This window comes from Parambassis ranga, chromosome 8 (assembly GCF_900634625.1).
Source record: "Parambassis ranga chromosome 8, fParRan2.1, whole genome shotgun sequence".
Classification (NCBI taxonomy): domain Eukaryota; kingdom Metazoa; phylum Chordata; class Actinopteri; family Ambassidae; genus Parambassis; species Parambassis ranga.
Genome location: NC_041029.1, coordinates 13289248 through 13306842, shown reverse-complemented (window position 1 = coordinate 13306842; position 17595 = coordinate 13289248). Strand labels below are relative to the sequence as shown.

The 17595-nt window shown below is 43.2% G+C and overlaps 1 protein-coding gene across 1 annotated transcript in view; it reads right to left on the bottom strand.

The window, feature by feature from the left end:
• Positions 1 to 17595, bottom strand: part of srcin1a (SRC kinase signaling inhibitor 1a) — a 65919-nt gene that overhangs the window by 5977 nt on the left and 42347 nt on the right. The window contains exons 5-21 of the mRNA XM_028412180.1: positions 13955 to 14150; positions 13383 to 13394; positions 12679 to 12974; positions 10793 to 11616; positions 10602 to 10703; positions 10066 to 10193; positions 8721 to 8741; positions 7897 to 8057; positions 5705 to 5880; positions 4566 to 4696; positions 4207 to 4354; positions 3249 to 3552; positions 2878 to 3139; positions 2634 to 2773; positions 2217 to 2369; positions 1671 to 1757; positions 60 to 950 (exon numbers count right to left, since the gene is read on the bottom strand). Coding sequence (XP_028267981.1) covers positions 60 to 950; positions 1671 to 1757; positions 2217 to 2369; positions 2634 to 2773; positions 2878 to 3139; positions 3249 to 3552; positions 4207 to 4354; positions 4566 to 4696; positions 5705 to 5880; positions 7897 to 8057; positions 8721 to 8741; positions 10066 to 10193; positions 10602 to 10703; positions 10793 to 11616; positions 12679 to 12974; positions 13383 to 13394; positions 13955 to 14150 — 4032 coding nt within the window. The remainder of the gene's footprint in view (positions 1 to 59; positions 951 to 1670; positions 1758 to 2216; positions 2370 to 2633; positions 2774 to 2877; positions 3140 to 3248; positions 3553 to 4206; positions 4355 to 4565; positions 4697 to 5704; positions 5881 to 7896; positions 8058 to 8720; positions 8742 to 10065; positions 10194 to 10601; positions 10704 to 10792; positions 11617 to 12678; positions 12975 to 13382; positions 13395 to 13954; positions 14151 to 17595) is intronic.

The window sequence follows — 17595 nt, the reverse complement described above, 5'->3', positions numbered from 1 at the left end:
AAAATAGAGCAAGCCACTTCAAGAGCAGAAAATTGACACAGCAGGTGTGAGCAGTGAACCTGGATTGATGCTGGGCTCAAAGACGATGGTTTGGGTGGGACAGGTGGCTTCCTTGTCTCTGAGGTCAGGCTATCGGTCCTCTGTACAGGTAAAGTTCTGGTGGCTGTTTCAGTGTAGAGTTGCTCTGCTGTCGGATAACCACTGATCTCTATCAGGGTGTTCTCCAGTTCTCGAATAGTCTCCTCCAAGCTGTCCAGCCTCCTGTAGGTGCTGTGTCGGATGTCTTCTCTCATTCCATGAATGGACAGGCTATCCACAGAGGCAGCAGACCCACTGGACTCTAGAGTACTGCTTACTGAACTTTGCTGCATCTCAGTCGTGTGTCGAAGTGTCAGCATGCTATCCCCTGTCTCTATCCCTCTCCGGAGAGCCTCTATCAGAGAGCTCAGCTGGCCTGGGTTAAGGTAGGAGGATTTCATTCTAGGTTTGGAAACTGGTTTGGACATCTTCAGAAGGGAATACAGTCGTCTGTAGGCCTCTCTGACAGTTTTCTCCCCTCTGAAGAGCAGTAGGAGAGGCCGTTCACTCAGCTGAACCTCAGAAACGTCTTTATTCTGAGGTGAGATGTTGAGTGTCTGCACAACCTCTGTTTTTAAGAGCTCCTCTGCCTCAAGGGGAGACACTACCTTCATCTCCAGTTCTGTCAGCAGCAGGGCAACATCCTGTTTAGCCAAACAATACAGCTTCCGCTGAGGAGGGCTTTCAAATCGGTCTGAACACCTTTCCTTTGATATCACAGTCTTGTAGACAGTGGCATTACCACTAGAATCTCGAGATGGACTCTCCTCAACTGGGTCATATGCAAAATCTCTGACAGGATCCTCTGAGGTAGAAGACGCTGGCAAACACTCTGTCAGTATGATGTGGGGGACAGGAGACAAGTGCCTTCCCTACAAATGAAGAAAGCACTTGAGGATTACATTTAAACATACTAATAGCTGCGACACAGTCCCTGGTCAGGCTGTAAGTGAGACTGGATAAAGAAAAAACATGCACAACTTGGGGAAAAAGGAAAGCAACTATAGGAGTAACTAGAGTGACTAGATAAAGTGTGCATACATGGGTAATTACAGTTTCCAGAGAGCTCCCTGTACCTCTTGTGGTGACTGGGTCTCATATACACCACACAGAATCACAGCACTTCAAGAGATTCACACTCTATATATAAGGAATATAAGGAAATAGGTTTGTGTCTGAGTGCAACAACCATTTGCAAAGAACAGTTTTAGAGAGGGTAATGGACTTGCACTGACTGAAGCAAACGTGTAATTGCAGACAAAATTAGCTATCTGCTTGTGAAGAGAGCTGGGCATCTATGCCAAGGACAAAACACTTTTCTTATGTATTAGTGAAGATCAATCCACACAAAAAAGAGAGTAAAGACATCTTAAAGGTATCGTACTTTCTAAATGTTTACATCGTAACTGCATGCACTGCATGCATAGAAAGAACAAACAGAGAAAAGTAATTCTGCAGTACTAAAGTGAGACCTGAGGAGTGCATGTGTGAAGGCTTCTGCTTTCTGTGTGTGGTAGCGGTGTTAAGAAGTACAGAGACAAAGGCTTAAAAGGGCAGCAATCCACATTGCTCAGGCTCAGCCAGAGTGTTACCTCGGTGCCTGAGGCCTCAGGAGACCACAGGTCCAGACTGCATGGACTAATAGGCAAAGAAAGTCTGACAGGCGCTCTCTCAAACAGCTGGGGAGGGAAATGGGAGGTTCAAAAAACTGTCATTAATTATAATGTTAATAAAAAAAAACAGGCACTGAATAATCAAAAGCAGTTACTCTTGACTCTTTGTTTCATCAAAATTCAGGCAGGCCATCTCAAACACAGCCCAAGCAGCTATCAGTCTCCATCTGTCCGGCTGCGATCTGTGAGCCCTGCGTGATGATGTGTGTGACTGAGCAGTATGTGATCTTTGGGCTCTCCCAGTGCCAGGGGCAGGAGGGTGGGACATATGGCACCTGCTGCTTGAACATGTGGTAATGATGCTGAGCATAGCTGCACACACACACACACATTGTGTTTATGTGTGTAAGGAACAGCTAGCAGCAGTTTTTGAATGCAACATACATAATAAAAAGATCATACTTTTTCCCCTTGTTTGAAGATCAGTCAATTTAGGATATGATGCAGTACCCGTGTTTAATTTACCTCCAGTTCGGCAGCAATTTTCTCCTCCTCTCCGTCCTCCTTGTCCCCAGAGGCCAATGTAGGAGGTGTAGATGCGGGGCGGGGGTTTTCAGACACAGTCCTCCTCAGTTTTACATGTGGTTTCTGGCCTTCAGTCTCTTCAGATTCAGATTTCTACATTAAAAAGGGATATAAATGTCTGTAGCTTCAACATTTTATCAACAAGCACAGAACACTTTGATTTATCTGAAATATTCCTTTTATTTACAAATGAAGGTATTATTGATTATTATCAATTACTGATTATATTGTATCTATACAGGAGAGAGTATAAATTAATTTGTGGGTTTGAAGGGATTAAAAGGTCTCTATGTGTCAGTTACAGAATTGTTAGTGGTAATATAATGCAGTGGTGCTGAAGAAAGAGTGCATTGCTACCTTTATGCTTTTTCCAGGAATTAGAGGCTCTCCACTGCGAGTGGTAACCCCTGGAGAGGAAGGGAAGCTGCGTCTAGGTGGTGGAGGTGGAGGAGACTTGGAAGGTTTCTCTGTGCGATACCGAGGTACTGTGAGCTCATCTAGAAAAAGAAAGTATCACACCTTTAGAAGACATTCATGCTTAATACAATTTATTCAACAGAGAAAGGTTATTAAAATGCAAATTGATAGTTCTCCCTCTTACCTGAGCCACGCCTGGATCCTCCCTCCTTTCCAGAAAGCTTGTGCTGGGGCTTGCTGGCGCGGTGCTCTGGGGTTGCGGTCCCGCTCTGGGTAGTCTGGAGGGATGGGGTGTTAGAGGAAGGTTTCATCTGCTTGGCAGCAAAGTCAAGGTCTGGAATGGCCTTCATTAGCTCAGCCTGGGTCTCCTCCAGCAGCCTGTTGATGTCTTGGGCACTGTACTGTGTTAGACTTGCCCGCTTCTCCTCCCAGTCCCGCTCTGCTGCCTGTCATGTAAAGAAATAAATCCAATCACTTCATGAACAACCACAGTGTGTGCCTTACTGGTGTAACTGATGCTTGAAACAAAAACAACAATCGAAATAAAACACCTACCAGTCGGACTTCCACAGACAGCGCTTTGTCTGCAGCAGTACGACGCTCCAGCTCCTCAAGAGCTTTGCCCTTGTGGGGAACGGGAGGATGATTGTCCTTGTGTGGGCCAGAGGGGTTACTGTGTCCACGGCTGATGCTGGAGTGGGGGCTCCAGTTGGACAGGCTGTTGCCTCCCCCAAGATCATTGATGGTGAGTGGTGGGCTGGTTGGGATGTCGAAGTCTGAAAGCTTCCGCAAGTCCTCGTTGTGCTTTAATGGACTGGAGAAGTCCTCCTGCCTCTTCCAAACCCCCTCGTGTGCTTGTCTGTTAAGACATTGAAGATGCATGCAACACATTTCTTGAACTGTCTAACAAAGAAGAAAACCAACTGTCGGGCTTTTTTATTAGTATGATTAATTAAATCAGAGAAAGGTGCTTTTTGGACACAAGGCCGATTAGCAGACAGACTGACTGCTGAAGGGCAAATTTAAGTCCACACTCATAAAATTAAAAAGCCATTATGCATGTGACTGAAAAGAGCCTTTATTAGAATGTCACCAAATCGCAGTTAATCGCTATAATACTAGCAGCTTGAGCTCATGCACAAGGACTTCTTCTATCTTCATATTACATCAGCTCTGTATCTACAGTTTCCACAGTTTGTTTGGAAAAAAAAACCCAATACATTTTTAATGATGGGAATCTCTGATCTGGATCAACAGCAATATCTAATCTATTTTCCTTGGTCCAAGGTCTGTCTTTACACTTTATGAAAATCTATAATGCTGTGCTGACACAAACAAAGGGAAGTGAAAACATAATGTCTTTGGCAGAAGTACAAATAGAAAACCCTTGCTCCCATTGATTTAATTCACATCAGCTAATGTTGGACATATTTCACTGTAAGTGTCAAAAGATAGAATTTACTGGACAAATCACTAGTATTTATAAGATTATTTACAAATTCCTGGTTCATACTTGCGCATCAGGGCAAGGGTGTCAGTTATGGTCTTGCAGCGTTTTAATAGGGCATCGAGTCTGTGTGGCTCTTCTTTGAGGAATTTGACAGCCTCCACCTCCACCCGGAGCACCACCCGCATCTTACTCTGCAGTCCCGGGAACTGATCTGAAACAGAGGAGTAACATATGAAGCCCGTCATGCTCCTCTAAACACATTAGTTTGAAAAAAAAAGACTTCAATCTGAGGCTGGTTGAAATGCTGCAGCCTGGCAGCGGGTGACTAAAAGATCATCACTGCTTGGTGAGTAATTAGGGCGTTAAAAACAATCTGCAGATTAAGAAGCTGTGTTTTCAGTTTTTTTGCCAGAATGACTCACTTTTCAGGTCCGTGAGTGTCTCTCCCAGCTTTCTCAGAACATTGGTCTTCTCCTCCAGCTCCTGCACTGTCACCAGCTTGTGGTTGACAGACGACTCCTTCTGGATCTCCTCCACTGACTTCTCCAGGTCGCTGAGATGGAACAGACAGAAGGCTGAACACCAGGGATTCCTCCTCCTATGCTTAAAATTTTTCTGAATATTTATCTCAGAATTATATTAGTCAAGTTTCAGTAAAACCTCTGCCAATAAGCTGTCTGTCAATCAAATGGCAGCTAGATCGACAGATCTGGACAGCTGAACTGGAGGAGGGTGGAATGGTTTTTACAAGTGTTATGTTTCCAAAAGCAGAGAATCAATGTAGACATGTTAAGTTCTAAAGTTCTATTTTCAACAAAAGTGTATGATGAAATGATGACTAGCATCACAACTAGAAATGCTGTTGGCACAAGCAAGGAATGACTGTAACTCCTGCACGCAGCTTTTCTTATACAGCAGAAAGTAACACCTGATGTAATATTGCATCATCATTTACACCCATCAACCTTATCTGATGCAATCTGTAAGAAATATTGCTGGATGACAATTATCATTTTAGGGGGTGATGCACTTGTCTTTGAGCGCCACTGTAATTAACCAAAAATAATAGATGGTTGCTACTAGCCTGGCAGAATAACAGACGTCGATTAGCAGAGATCAGCTAACAGTTCAACCAATTATATCCTGGAATACAAACACCGCTCTGAGTGCCACTCACTGAGGGATCCAGGAATTATTAGCACCGTGAACAGTTCCACATATGTAACTGAAGCCAGTTATCTGATTATTAAATCTTGAGGTAGGCTCTCGTTCTGCACTCAGTTTAATTAGCTGCTGGACAGCTTCACACCTCAGATCTTAATAAGCATCTTGCTGTGTGCCGGGCTTAATTACAATTACAATTTTATCCTGTCACTGCTGTGAGTCATCTACTTGCAGATATAGAGGATAGATGTAAACTTTGACGGTACCATGAAACTCGTATTAAAACACACCTTATCCAAAATCCAAAGCTCACTGAGTTTGAAGAAGAATGGCAGATGCATATATTATTTTATGACAAAATACATATACATAGTAGAAGTTTTATATTGGTACTGACTGCAGCTGCTGGATGATGAGCTCTTCCTCATTGAGGTACTTGAGCCTCTCCTCCTCCACCAGGAGGCGCTGTCTTTGCAGAGGATCCTCTTGTTTCCTCAAGGCATCGGCCACACGCATGCTCAACTCTGCTTCTGTCCGTTTCAGCAGCGTTCGCACCGAATCCTGGTTCTCTAGCTGCTCACACACAGACACACATTACAGAAATGCATACAAGCACAGTAAACATATATTTGGAAATGAATTGTATCAATATTTGCCTTTGGAGAATTGCTTGCTATGATCTGTACAGCAACAGAATTTAGTGATTCATTCAGTTCTTCCCCGTCCTTGGAGGGCATGCTCTTCTTTCACTCTATAACCTCCTTTGTCTTGTTATGTGATGCAAACATTTTGCACTATCCTTCGTTGTTTCGGCCTTCATACTGTGGTCAACAACTGTAAAGCCCGGCTAGATGCGGCAAGTACTGTGACTGACTCTGTGGTGTCTGCCTGTGCATATGATAATTCTCCAAACACAGAAAGCTGGGAAGCCCTGAGGAACAAGAGGGATGCCAATGACAGCAGCACTGAGTGCATATTTGGCACACTTGCAGTGCTATGAAAGGAATTTTCTACAGGACTGCTGCATGTAATACAACTCCCTGAGATGAAATCACCTGGTGTAAGCTAGAAAAATGAATAATTGATAAGCCTTATGTTCCAGGAAGTGAAGCAAGACAACAATATTACAGACATTTATAATTACCCAGTGTTCCCCGTTAAACTGCTGACAGCAGAGATGCAAATGCAGGGAGCCAAAAGCTAGGAGTACAATAACTATTGGAAACAAGTCTAGCTGCATCCATATTTTGGCAATGCTGTGCTCTCTTTTGCTCAGTGTCTGTCTCTCCTTCACCTCCCGCCCTGTAAAATTCATGAGGTACATACAAAATTTAAGCCATCGCCATGGGCAGCAATATAGGCCCAGGTGCAGAGGTCACACTCGGACACACAGACAGCTAAACAGCAAACTCTCCTCTCTGGATACAGCACAGCCTCGCCTGTTTGTCTCTCCAGAGGCCCTTGAGACTGCTGTCTTGGAACAAATAAAAGCACTGCATGTGCTTTTTTCTCTCTTTTCCCGTGCAGGAAACTTCACTCATTTACCTCATCAACTCCTCCTGATTCCTCCTACAGTAACCATGGTACCTCTAGAACGGATCTCCACATATTTATTCCCTTTTAACTCCTCCCTGTGGTGTGTTGTTGAATTGTGCATTCATTGTGATGACCTGTATTACTGTAAAATAGCACAAGATAGGTTTTTACCTTTTTATTTCCTTATTAATCCTCAAAAGACACAATGCCCTCAATGTGTCATGCAGTGCAGCCATGTGAACCAGCAGGTGGTATTTGCTATAGGTGCTGTATTGATGTGAAGATCAAATACACATCAAAGCCTGTGTTCCAGCATACTGTACATGCATGTTGAAATACTGGAGTGCTCGATAAAGCTGCATGTAGTAAAAGTTTGTGGGAGACATTCAGCTGCAGACCTGTGCAAAAGCATGAAATGGTCTCAAAATCTACAATCTACCTTCTACAGATAAAGCTGCAGGCTAATCATGATTGATGCTGCTTAATTTCAGTTCATCTTAACCCAGAGACAATGTCCTGATTTCTTACTACTTCTTCAGTATAAACTTATTAACAAGGCTATGTATTATGCAGCGTCTTTAGAGCATCGGCCCAGGAAAGACTTGTTGCCCTCTTGTGCTCAATTTTTTAAATGTACATTTTCAATGTTCCAAATACCACAGATAAAATTATGCCTGGCACTGGGTGACAACATCAGTTTTACCTTCTTTCTTTTGAATCTTTGAAATTGGGATGGCAAATGTCTGGCCTACATCAGAAAGAATTTTAGAAAACCAAGCAGCATAGGTCCTAACCTAATCCAGAGATCATGATGCAAAGGAAGTTGACATCTTGGACCTCCAGATAGTGGCCCACAGCAGCAATGGCTTCCTTATCACTGCCAAAATGGCCAACACATTATTCATCTTGCTGCCATAGGATGCTAAATTAGGCAACTTGTGCAGCAGTTCAGATTCCTGGATGAATCTCCAGTCTCTCAGGTCTAAAAGTGTGCATTCAGTGTAGTGTGTAGCTGCATGGGCCCATGTTGCGCTCATAAACTCTGTCACATACCTGTGTCTTGCGTAGCTGGGTAAGCTGTTTGCGCAGGTCAGTGGCGTTCTGCTGCAGGCCGTGCAGATGGAGCTGCATCTGCAAGCGGCTGACGTTGTTCAGCTGGATTGTATTAGAAGGTGGGGGCGGCATCAGAGCTAGAGGCGCCGAAGGTGTATGAGCTGCCAATCACAGAGCAGGACACGGAGGTCACCAGGATGTCAGTCAGGAAACAAATTGGTTAGTTTGTTAGGCTGTGCTCCGGTGAGATTTGTAGCCAGACAGCATGATACATAGTACGAACAATAATATACAGACACGTACACCTGCTCGGCAAAAAGTAATGAACACGTACAGAAAATCTGGACACACACACTGGATACAGTGTGTGAATGAAAAATACACCACATTCAGAAAACTCTAATTGCCCACTGAGCATGAACTCAGAGCTCATGCTATTAGAAACCCACAGAAAAGTGCAATTAGTCTGTTCAGCAGTGACACACAGGGTAACCATGCTCTTATCTTAACAGGCCTTTGTGAGTATGGTCACTGACCTGCCAGATATTTGACCACACAGTCATACACACTCACAAAGGAGTGTCCAAATGTTTGACAAAACAAACCTTGGAGCTTCCAAAGGAAAAACCACGCAGATATTAATAAAAGTAGTAACAGAGACAGGGTGAGAGGGAGAGAGTCAGCTCTCTAGGAAACCAACCAGGAGGAGAACGTGAGAAGAGACATTGCCAGCTACCCAGCAACAGTACAAACCCATACAAGGGGCAGAGAGGTGGCTGATAGGAGAAGTATAAAAGGGTGATAGAGAAGGAGATGACAACTACCTTTCTGCTTCAGTCGTCCAGCTGGAATATAGAAAGAGTGAACCAGTTATCAAGAAATTAATGAGAGTGAGAGACAAAGTGGGAGAGGAAAGTTCAAAGTTCTAGAATGATGATGCTGGGAAACATTTTTATTTCCTACAGCATACACACTGACTGTGGCGAAGGCTTTTTGTTTGGTAGTGTACCAATTTGGGAGGAAGCTGCAATGATTGCTGTACCACTGCACTGGCCTTGTCAAGGTGTGACTGCAGAAAAGTCTTGGGACAAGTGAACGTACAGGGGAGAGGAAAAAGGATAGAAAGAATGAATCCTGTAGACTGTTGGTATTATAAAAAATCCAGAGATCCACAGAGAAAATGTAAAAAGTACAGACATTTTTTTCAAATAAATATTCCTATTTCTTCAAAGCTGTCTGTCTTACTACCTCACCCATTCGGTTATGTTTACAATTTTCTGTTTACTTAACACCTTTCAACAGATCCAAGGCTGTTAGAGGGTACAGTATATTTTGCTGTTTTTGTCAGAGCTATGCCAGCATTTCCCACCTGTTTCCTGTGTTTGTGCTTATATAGCAATGATAAATGCTTACACTTCACATTGGGCAAATAGGGATTAAATTATTGTTTATTTCCTGACTGACCAGGACAATACCCAACTAGCTTTTTGAGGCATTGGAGCACTCCTTTAAAGCTTCATTTGCTGTTTATAAGTTTTATTTTTGCTGGAAAATGATGGATGAAGTGATAAAATTCAAAAGGGAAAAGCAGAAGAAAGAGAGTGGTCTGGTTAAAACAAACCTTTGAGTGTTTTTGTTTGCAGTGTGGTTCATCTGGGTCTCTGTGTCTAGGCATTTATCTAGAGCTCGGCAACCAATGCTTACAATAAAAATACCTATTATATTGTAACCATGGTTACAGGCATGTGTGTCAAAAATAAATTGTCTTGCATAACACTATTTCAATTAATTAGATTATTAGCCAACTATTAGTAGTAGCTGTAATTAACCTAGGCTCACTCACTTCTTCCTCGTCCTCAAATGTTTTATGGTGCATTTTTGACACTCTCTGAACTGAGAGTGTATCACGATGACACCCTGCATTGTCTGAACCTGCTAGACTGAAATACAGGTGTGAAAGCTCAGCCACTCAGCAGCTTCCTAAAACTCACACGTTCTCCTCATATTGTGAGTTTGAAAAAAAAATGTTAAATCACAGCTGCTTTTTTTGGATTCTGGTGCACTGTTACTAGAAAAATGAAACTGTAAGAGTATAACAGAGATCAACAAGGGAACAGCAGTGTTAGTAACGGTTCAGTTCACGGGTCATAATTACGCTGCTGTACTCACTTCCAGTGGCGGAGCCGTCACTGTTGGTTTCGGTCTTCTCGCTGGAAGAGAAAGGTAATGGCCGTGAAAACTCCGTCCCTTGGTCCGGAGGGCAGCCCGCCATCATGCAGAGACGCAGCAGGCCGCATCTGAGGATCAACGGCCACAGGGCAAGGCAATTACAGTGCTAACGCTAACAGCACCACTACTGGACTCAATCATAATAATTATATTAACTTCTTGTTAATGAGCCACTGTTGTACATGAGGTTAAAGTGGCATGATTACAATCGTCAATGTGAGGAACTCAAAACCTGAAAAGCGATCTTACACATCTGTGTATCAGTGCATAGATCAATAGTGCTGTGCCCTGCAGCTAATGGTTAGTGCTTTGTACTTGTGCTGTACTCACACAAGGTAATGTAGCACTGCTATGGAGCTGATAATGGCTCTGTTAATAGCTTGCTGCTACTTCTGTCGATAATGCTGCCTATGTGTCTAATCTGAAGCTGTATCTGTGACTTTTAGAGGTTAATAGGGTATAATGGAGAGCCTTACGTGCTGTCACTGTCTGGTGCTCTGGTCAGCACACTTTGGACTAGGCCTGTCAGGCTAGCTATCTGCTTCTCCATGGCCTCCATACGCTCCAGGCGATGATCCCTGGTCAAATAAACATCAAGGGCGTAAGAAAACACTTAAATCCGCACATATATAGTGATGAATTAATAATCAGACAGACTCATGCTGACCTGCTGTGGTCTGAGTCTTGGCCAGATAACGAGGAACCAAAACCAGGTGTGGCCCTGCTTCCTTCCCCTGGTCCAGCTGTTAGACACAGTGGCTCTGAACCGGAGCTGGGCCTCGACTTTGGGCTCTCTACAAACACAGACGAGGAGGCAGAGTCCTTACGGAAAGTCTGCCTGACAGGTGAGGCCCTGCTAGGTGAGCCGGAAAAGGAGTCCCTGTCCCTCAGCTGCATGTCAGGAATTTTCTGTGGCGACGAAGGTGGCATGCGAAAACCCATGCCCAGGGTAGCTGAGGAGTATGTGTCAGAGTACAAGGAACTTCCAGGCTTGTAGAGAGAGTCCTCCAGGTCCCCTTGAAGAGCAGCAGCTGAGTAAGTGCTGAGGGAGCGCACAGAGCCCCGGCGGTAGAGGCCAGTGGAAACAGGAAAACTAAAGGGGTCTCCAATGGCAGCTAATGACTGGGTGGAGGCAATGCTGAGGCGACCCTCATGCATCAAGCTATAGGGATCTGCATACAGAGCCTCATTCTTCATCAGCGCCATATTTTTCGCAGAAACCTCTTCATCGGGTTTTACATCCCGACGCTCAAGGATGGCACTAGGTGACGGAGACAGGCCTGCATTGGCACCGTGGCCAGCTGTGGGATGGTGGGGATGTCTGGGCTGCTCATGGTGGGGGTGGGACCCGGCAAAGGATGGAGGACGTCCACTGCTGTAGGAAAGGCGTGATCGTGATGGAGAGCCAGAGGAGGCTGAAGCCGTAGAGGAGGGAAGGGTGTTGAGGCGTCGTGTCGGGGAGGAGTCACGAGAAGAAAACACCATTTCCCTCTGGAATGAACACACAAGGAGTATCGTTACCATGGAGACCCACAGATGACTGTGCATTGTTTCTTAGACAGGGAGGCTAGCACATTATCTGTGTTCATCATTGTCAATTTAGCTTGTTTTCCTCTACCTGCCTTTTGATTTTTCTGTCTCATACTGTGAATTTACTCCTGTTGTGATCATTTTTGAAGCTTTGAAATGCCAAACTCTGCTTTTGACTGTCACAAACCTCTTTTGTTAACATATAAACCTATATGGACACAGCTAAAACAGGTTTGAGCTTAAATATTTTATTACTCCACAAGGGAGCACCACACTCACAACATGAACAGGAGCAAATGAATGGCAAAACGCTTGTTAAGATTCTGCCTGCGTTCAGTCTCCAACAGCTTTGGAGAAGAAACCGTGGTGCATCTCAAACTTAATCATGTCTGTATTTCCTGGTATCAAATGAAGCTTGAGGGTGTATTAAAATGGAGATGTGCTCCTGCAGTGTATGGGAGCTGGTCAGCCAACTTCCTTCTCTGTTTCTGCTTCTTTTGTACAATGTAATCATACACACACACACACATATATATATACACAGGCATAATCACTGTCTGTTTGCATGCTTAATAGCAGTTGTGTTTTCAGTACTGTGTGAATAATGCAGATGGTAAGCAGGGTTTTGTACAAAATAATTAAAAAAAAAGATTTCCCTCAGGCTTCCTTGATCTTTACTGAAGCAGAAATAGCTTCCAATGTTCAAATATGTTCATTTCACAGAGGAACATTGTTCTCCAGTGTCTGCACAGCAACAGATGGCCTACTTGAAGATAAGAAAATACATTTCCACAAGGAATACCTGTTAAATTACTAACCCAAATACACCGCAAAGCCTGTCAGTTACCAATAAAAAAAAAAACACCTTGCTGAAGAAACACACCGCTCACTCTTTTTATGTTGAGGCACATGTTGTACTGTAGCTGTTCTGACTAATGGCACGGTTGTCAAACATAAAACTATTTTTTTTTCCTGAAATAACATATTTTGCTTTTTTAACCTCCCATCCTCCCCTCTGCTTACCCTCAGGTCTCCATTTGCCAGGTGTGCAGCAGCAGGATAGGAGGCATAGATGGGCTCTTTGCGGTAAATCTTGATGATGCTGCGGTCTTGAATGTCCCGCACGTCCTCTAGCTCATAGAAGACGTTACGAGCCTCGTCCTTGATCAAGATGGCCGTGTTGGGAGACTTCAGCATGCCCGCTGTCAACTTCTGAGGGAACATGTGCACGATAAGAGCATGCAGCGTGTCCAGGCTGCTCAGCTCATGGGTGATGTGAACTCGGCGTGTCTCATCTCCATACTGCAGGAACAGGACGCCTAAAAGACAGTGACCAGAAGAGGAGGGTGAGTCATAAGCTGATGGTAATTGATCAGTTTTCAGAAATTCCGTGTTTTGCATGAGTGTCAATTACGAGCAGAATGTTCTGCCACTAGATCTGGATAATGACTTTTATCAACATGAATAATCTGACTGACTGAGAGACGAATCTGAAATCGAGAGTTGGATTGTGGGAGCTGGGTGAGAATTCACAGCTAAGGTGCAAAGATGCATGCGGAGGCTGAATTTCTACTTTCACTTTTTCAAATGAAACTTTTACCCCCTATCAATTATTAAATGTGAGTAAAGCGTAAGAACTCAAAAATACCCTCACTACATAGAAAACGTTGAACAGGTTCTGCAACCCTTGATTTTATAGATAAAAATGTGTTTGACGTCTGACTAACCTGAAAATTCATCTTCATACACCATGGGACAAACAAAAAGAACAAAGCAAAGACAAATCAATTAAAAGTCAGGAAAAATAAGTGGGATACTGCAGACAACTTGGGGAGAGAAGAAAATAAAGAGAGGTTAGTGTAGACAGGGGAGATCTTCCCGAACATGCCGTCATTTGTTACCGCTCTTGTTTTACACACTTTCTTCTAATTTCACTGTACCGGTGTTTATTCCTTGGGCCAGCCTCTCACTATTGCTCACTCTAAAGGCTATTTTGTTGTAAATTTGTCCTCATCGTTGCCGTTTACATACGCATGTGCAGTCAAATAAACCTTTAGTGCATAGTCATAATAGGAAAGTATTGTGTCTACACTGGAAATCATTTGGATTATAGAAAGTTGTGTCTCAGGACTTATACATTCCACTTCTATTGTATCCAGCACTGCAATTACACTACACCAACACTTCCTCTCATTTACTGCATCACCAAGTACATAAAGTAAAGAGACAGCCGGGAATCTGCCTTGAATTCAACAAGCATGTTGTGACAGAGTCTGCCAGAAGTACTTCGAATCTTAACCTGGAGATCGCAGCTTATTCTGGCTGGCAGAGCGGGACAGCGGCAGGCTCTGGCGAAATCGGTTCATCCGGTTAAACCCAAGGGGGATGTCGGCTTCCGACATGGTCTCCAGGGATTCAGCGGAGGCGAAGGAGAGCTTGGCAGCCTGGTCGGCGAGACCAGACTGGGTAGACTGGGAATGGCGTGGACTGCGGCTCTGTAAGAAAAGAGCAAACACAATCGTTTACTGAGGCAGAACGGATCGGACAGAGCCAGTGGAGTAAGACCAACCGGAAAAGAAGACACACAATGAGACACCAACACAATGAACCACCTAACAAGATTATCGAGACCTTGACAATGGTTGAGCTACCAGCCATTCAATAAGAATTACTAGCGTCACACTATCTGACATCAATTGAATGGTGCAGCAGCAAAACGTAATGCAGCTGTTTTGAAATGGCACAGCACTCCAGGGCATCAACCTTTATGAATCACCTGTGGTTAGTAAGGAGCAGAATTAAGCTGGTGCACCAGCTTAGCATAAGTTATGTCATGTTTGCTCAACTTTGCACACCTCCCACACATCTTCATGAAAACTCCTGTCCCTGTGCAGCTCCTAACTTTAAATGAGCGCTTGTGGGATGGGAGGAGAAGCTCATGCAAATCCTGGGTTGTCACTGTGGGTTTATCCTCCTGGCCTATACCCATGCGTCTCTCGCTGAAAGACTGTTAACGCAGCTGGGGCTGAGCTCACTGAACTGACTCCCTGATCCCCCACCACTGTAGCGTCTCTTTCAGCTCAGAGGCTTCTGTAATGAGCTCCCAGAATGCTGTCTGCTGATTGTTTGGATGGTAGAAGCAGACACATTCTTAGACACAATATAGTAGCTGTGCCTGTCTCCTTCTTGCACCATGAACAGTTCCCCCCCCCCCTTCTAAGGATTTTCTGTTTCTGTGCCTGAGTCAAGCTGCATAGATTGTGGCTTTCATTAATGTGGTATTTAATTAATGGGAAACTAACAGAAGCAACGCAGAGGGCCATCTCTGTGCTCATTGACTCTCAACAGTGCACTGTTTGGATTCATTCATAAAGACACTGCACAGACCACAAATATGCACACATTTATTGTTTTGTTAATTGACAATAAGCAAGGAAAGCGCACAGGAAATTAGGGACTCGGTGAGCGATTACTTTGGCTATAGATTTTTTTCACATAACCAACTTAATCAACTGTTTAATCAATAATAATTCATCACAATTTTCTAGGGACCCAACATCTTGAAAAAGCATTTGGATTTTGCCTTAGCTTTAACTTCAGAGCTGTTAACATGGCTGTAGATAAATGTGTAAATCACTTGTGCATCCTGCTATCTTATTTATACTTTGACATATTAAACATTTAGCAATCTATTAATAAATAAGTTTGCAGTGGTGCACTAAACATCTAGTAAACAGGGACTAAACCCCATGCTACAACAACTTGTAATCTGCCTATTTAATGTACTGCTACAGTGTGCAATGACATGTATGTTTACACAGCAAGTCACAAGACCCCAGCAGGCCCCGAAATCTGAACAATTGTTTTTGTAATGTAACATACGCTCCTTTTGTCACCACATACATAATTCAGTCTCACACCCACACACTCACACACACACTGAATGAGAGTGGTGGTGTCCAGTGATAGTGGTGGCAGACAGCATGCAGAGAAATTGTGAAGCTGACAGATAACCCCCACCATGTTTTCTAATAGGGTCATTTATCTAAGCTGTGGCTACACTGAACAACACAGCAAACGGCATCACAGAGAAGGGGCACGTACAGCAGTGTGTCACATTCTGGCCAGACCAATTTACAGTGGGATATAAGGGAGGAAATTCAATGTGAACATACAGTGCCTAGCAAGGTAGTACAGCATTTCATTTGATTGTATTCTAGTAATAGATCATTTTAAATTGAATTCAAATCAGTAAGAATTGCCTTAGATGTTGTTTATATTTTTAGTTTTAGGTAGGAAAATTCATGAAAGGAGATTTTTTGAGTGAAGTGACTTCTTGGGAATTACTGGAAGCTTGTACACATGTTTTTTCTTATCCGAGGTCATGCACAGAGATTCATATTACTAAATATAAAGCAACAGCTTAGCTTACTGGGGAAAAACCATGTGAGCTAGGGTAACAATGTCTTGGCTCTTAACAGTTGCCAGGCAACCAGAACAGACTAGTTACTTGTCTTCACAAAGAAATAGTCCCAACACATGACCCACTCCGAAACAGCTAATTGTCTTTTATACACTTGGATTTTGAGCTATGTGCAGTAGTAAAGGCAGCAATATATAGATCTGCAAACAAAGATGAGTTAAAAACAAGAGGATAAAGCATTGAGCAGCACAATCACTAAGCTAAATATTGTATTCCAAACATTCAGATACCCGTTATATATATATTTTAAACAAACAACGCTAAATAAATATATCTCAGTGCAGGTGTGCCTCAGCAGTCCAGTCTCTCTAGATCTGGTAAACACACATTTTTTTGTACTTTTTGTAAATATGATTTATAGCTTTAGGAAACTAATTTTAGCAAAAAAAAACCAACAAAAACAATGAAAATACTGTGTACAAAGTGTTTGCATACTGACTCATCTTCCAGTGTTTTGACAGAGCCAGGCTAGCTAGTTCCCCCCGATCATTATGCTAAGGTAATGAGTGGCTTCATATGTACAGTACATTTGTATTCATCAGGGATTATTAAATCTTCTTTTCTAACTTTTGGTAAGAAAGCAAATAAGCATACTTTCCAACACTTTCTAAAACTTTATGAGATCTTCTAAACACCAATAAAAAGGCAGCTTACAAAATCCAGGTATTTATCCAACTTGGAATAAAACCTGCAACAAAACTAGAACACAGCTATACTACTCAGAAAAAGTAACACAGTGGAACTGATTTGGCAAAGAAACTCAGTTTCAGTTTTCTATGAAAAGGGAAAAGGGAACAGAGAGAATGATGCTGCATGACTGAACTCACTTCTCACAATATCTGCACTCACATTTCAAATTCTGATCTGCTCGAATAGGAATAAATACACATAGGAAAGGCAATGGCATTGTTCGCTTCTCTCTACAACTGGCTACAATGTGCCGCTGAACAAGACAATGAAATCCCCGTGTGTGTGAGTGTGTGTAAGCTCATCAAAGCTGTTGTAGGATATTGTCTCAGTCAGCTTGTCTTGTTACAACAGTATTCAAACACTGACTTTCATATTGGTGGTTTATGTGATATGAAAACTGAAATTATCGCTGCAGTGTAAATTATATATGTGAAAACACCATCTGGTCATGCATCTGGTCCTGTTAGACATGCCAGTGTTAGACATGATGCGTGTTCACAGCCTTTGAGAAAATAGTTCTGCCCCCTTATTTTCTCCCACACCCCCCCCCCCCCAAACTCCTCTTTCAGAGCAACTTTTTCAACAGCACTCAATTAGAGCTGAGAACTCTATACTGTTATGAGGGCATGGCGGAAGAGGCAAACAAGTAGGGAACAGCATGATCTTACATGGAACAGGAGTGAATAGAGTGGAAAGCAGGACAAGGCAGTCTGACAACAGACCTAAGGCTACAAACTGCATTAAACTCAACGTAACCTCCCACCATG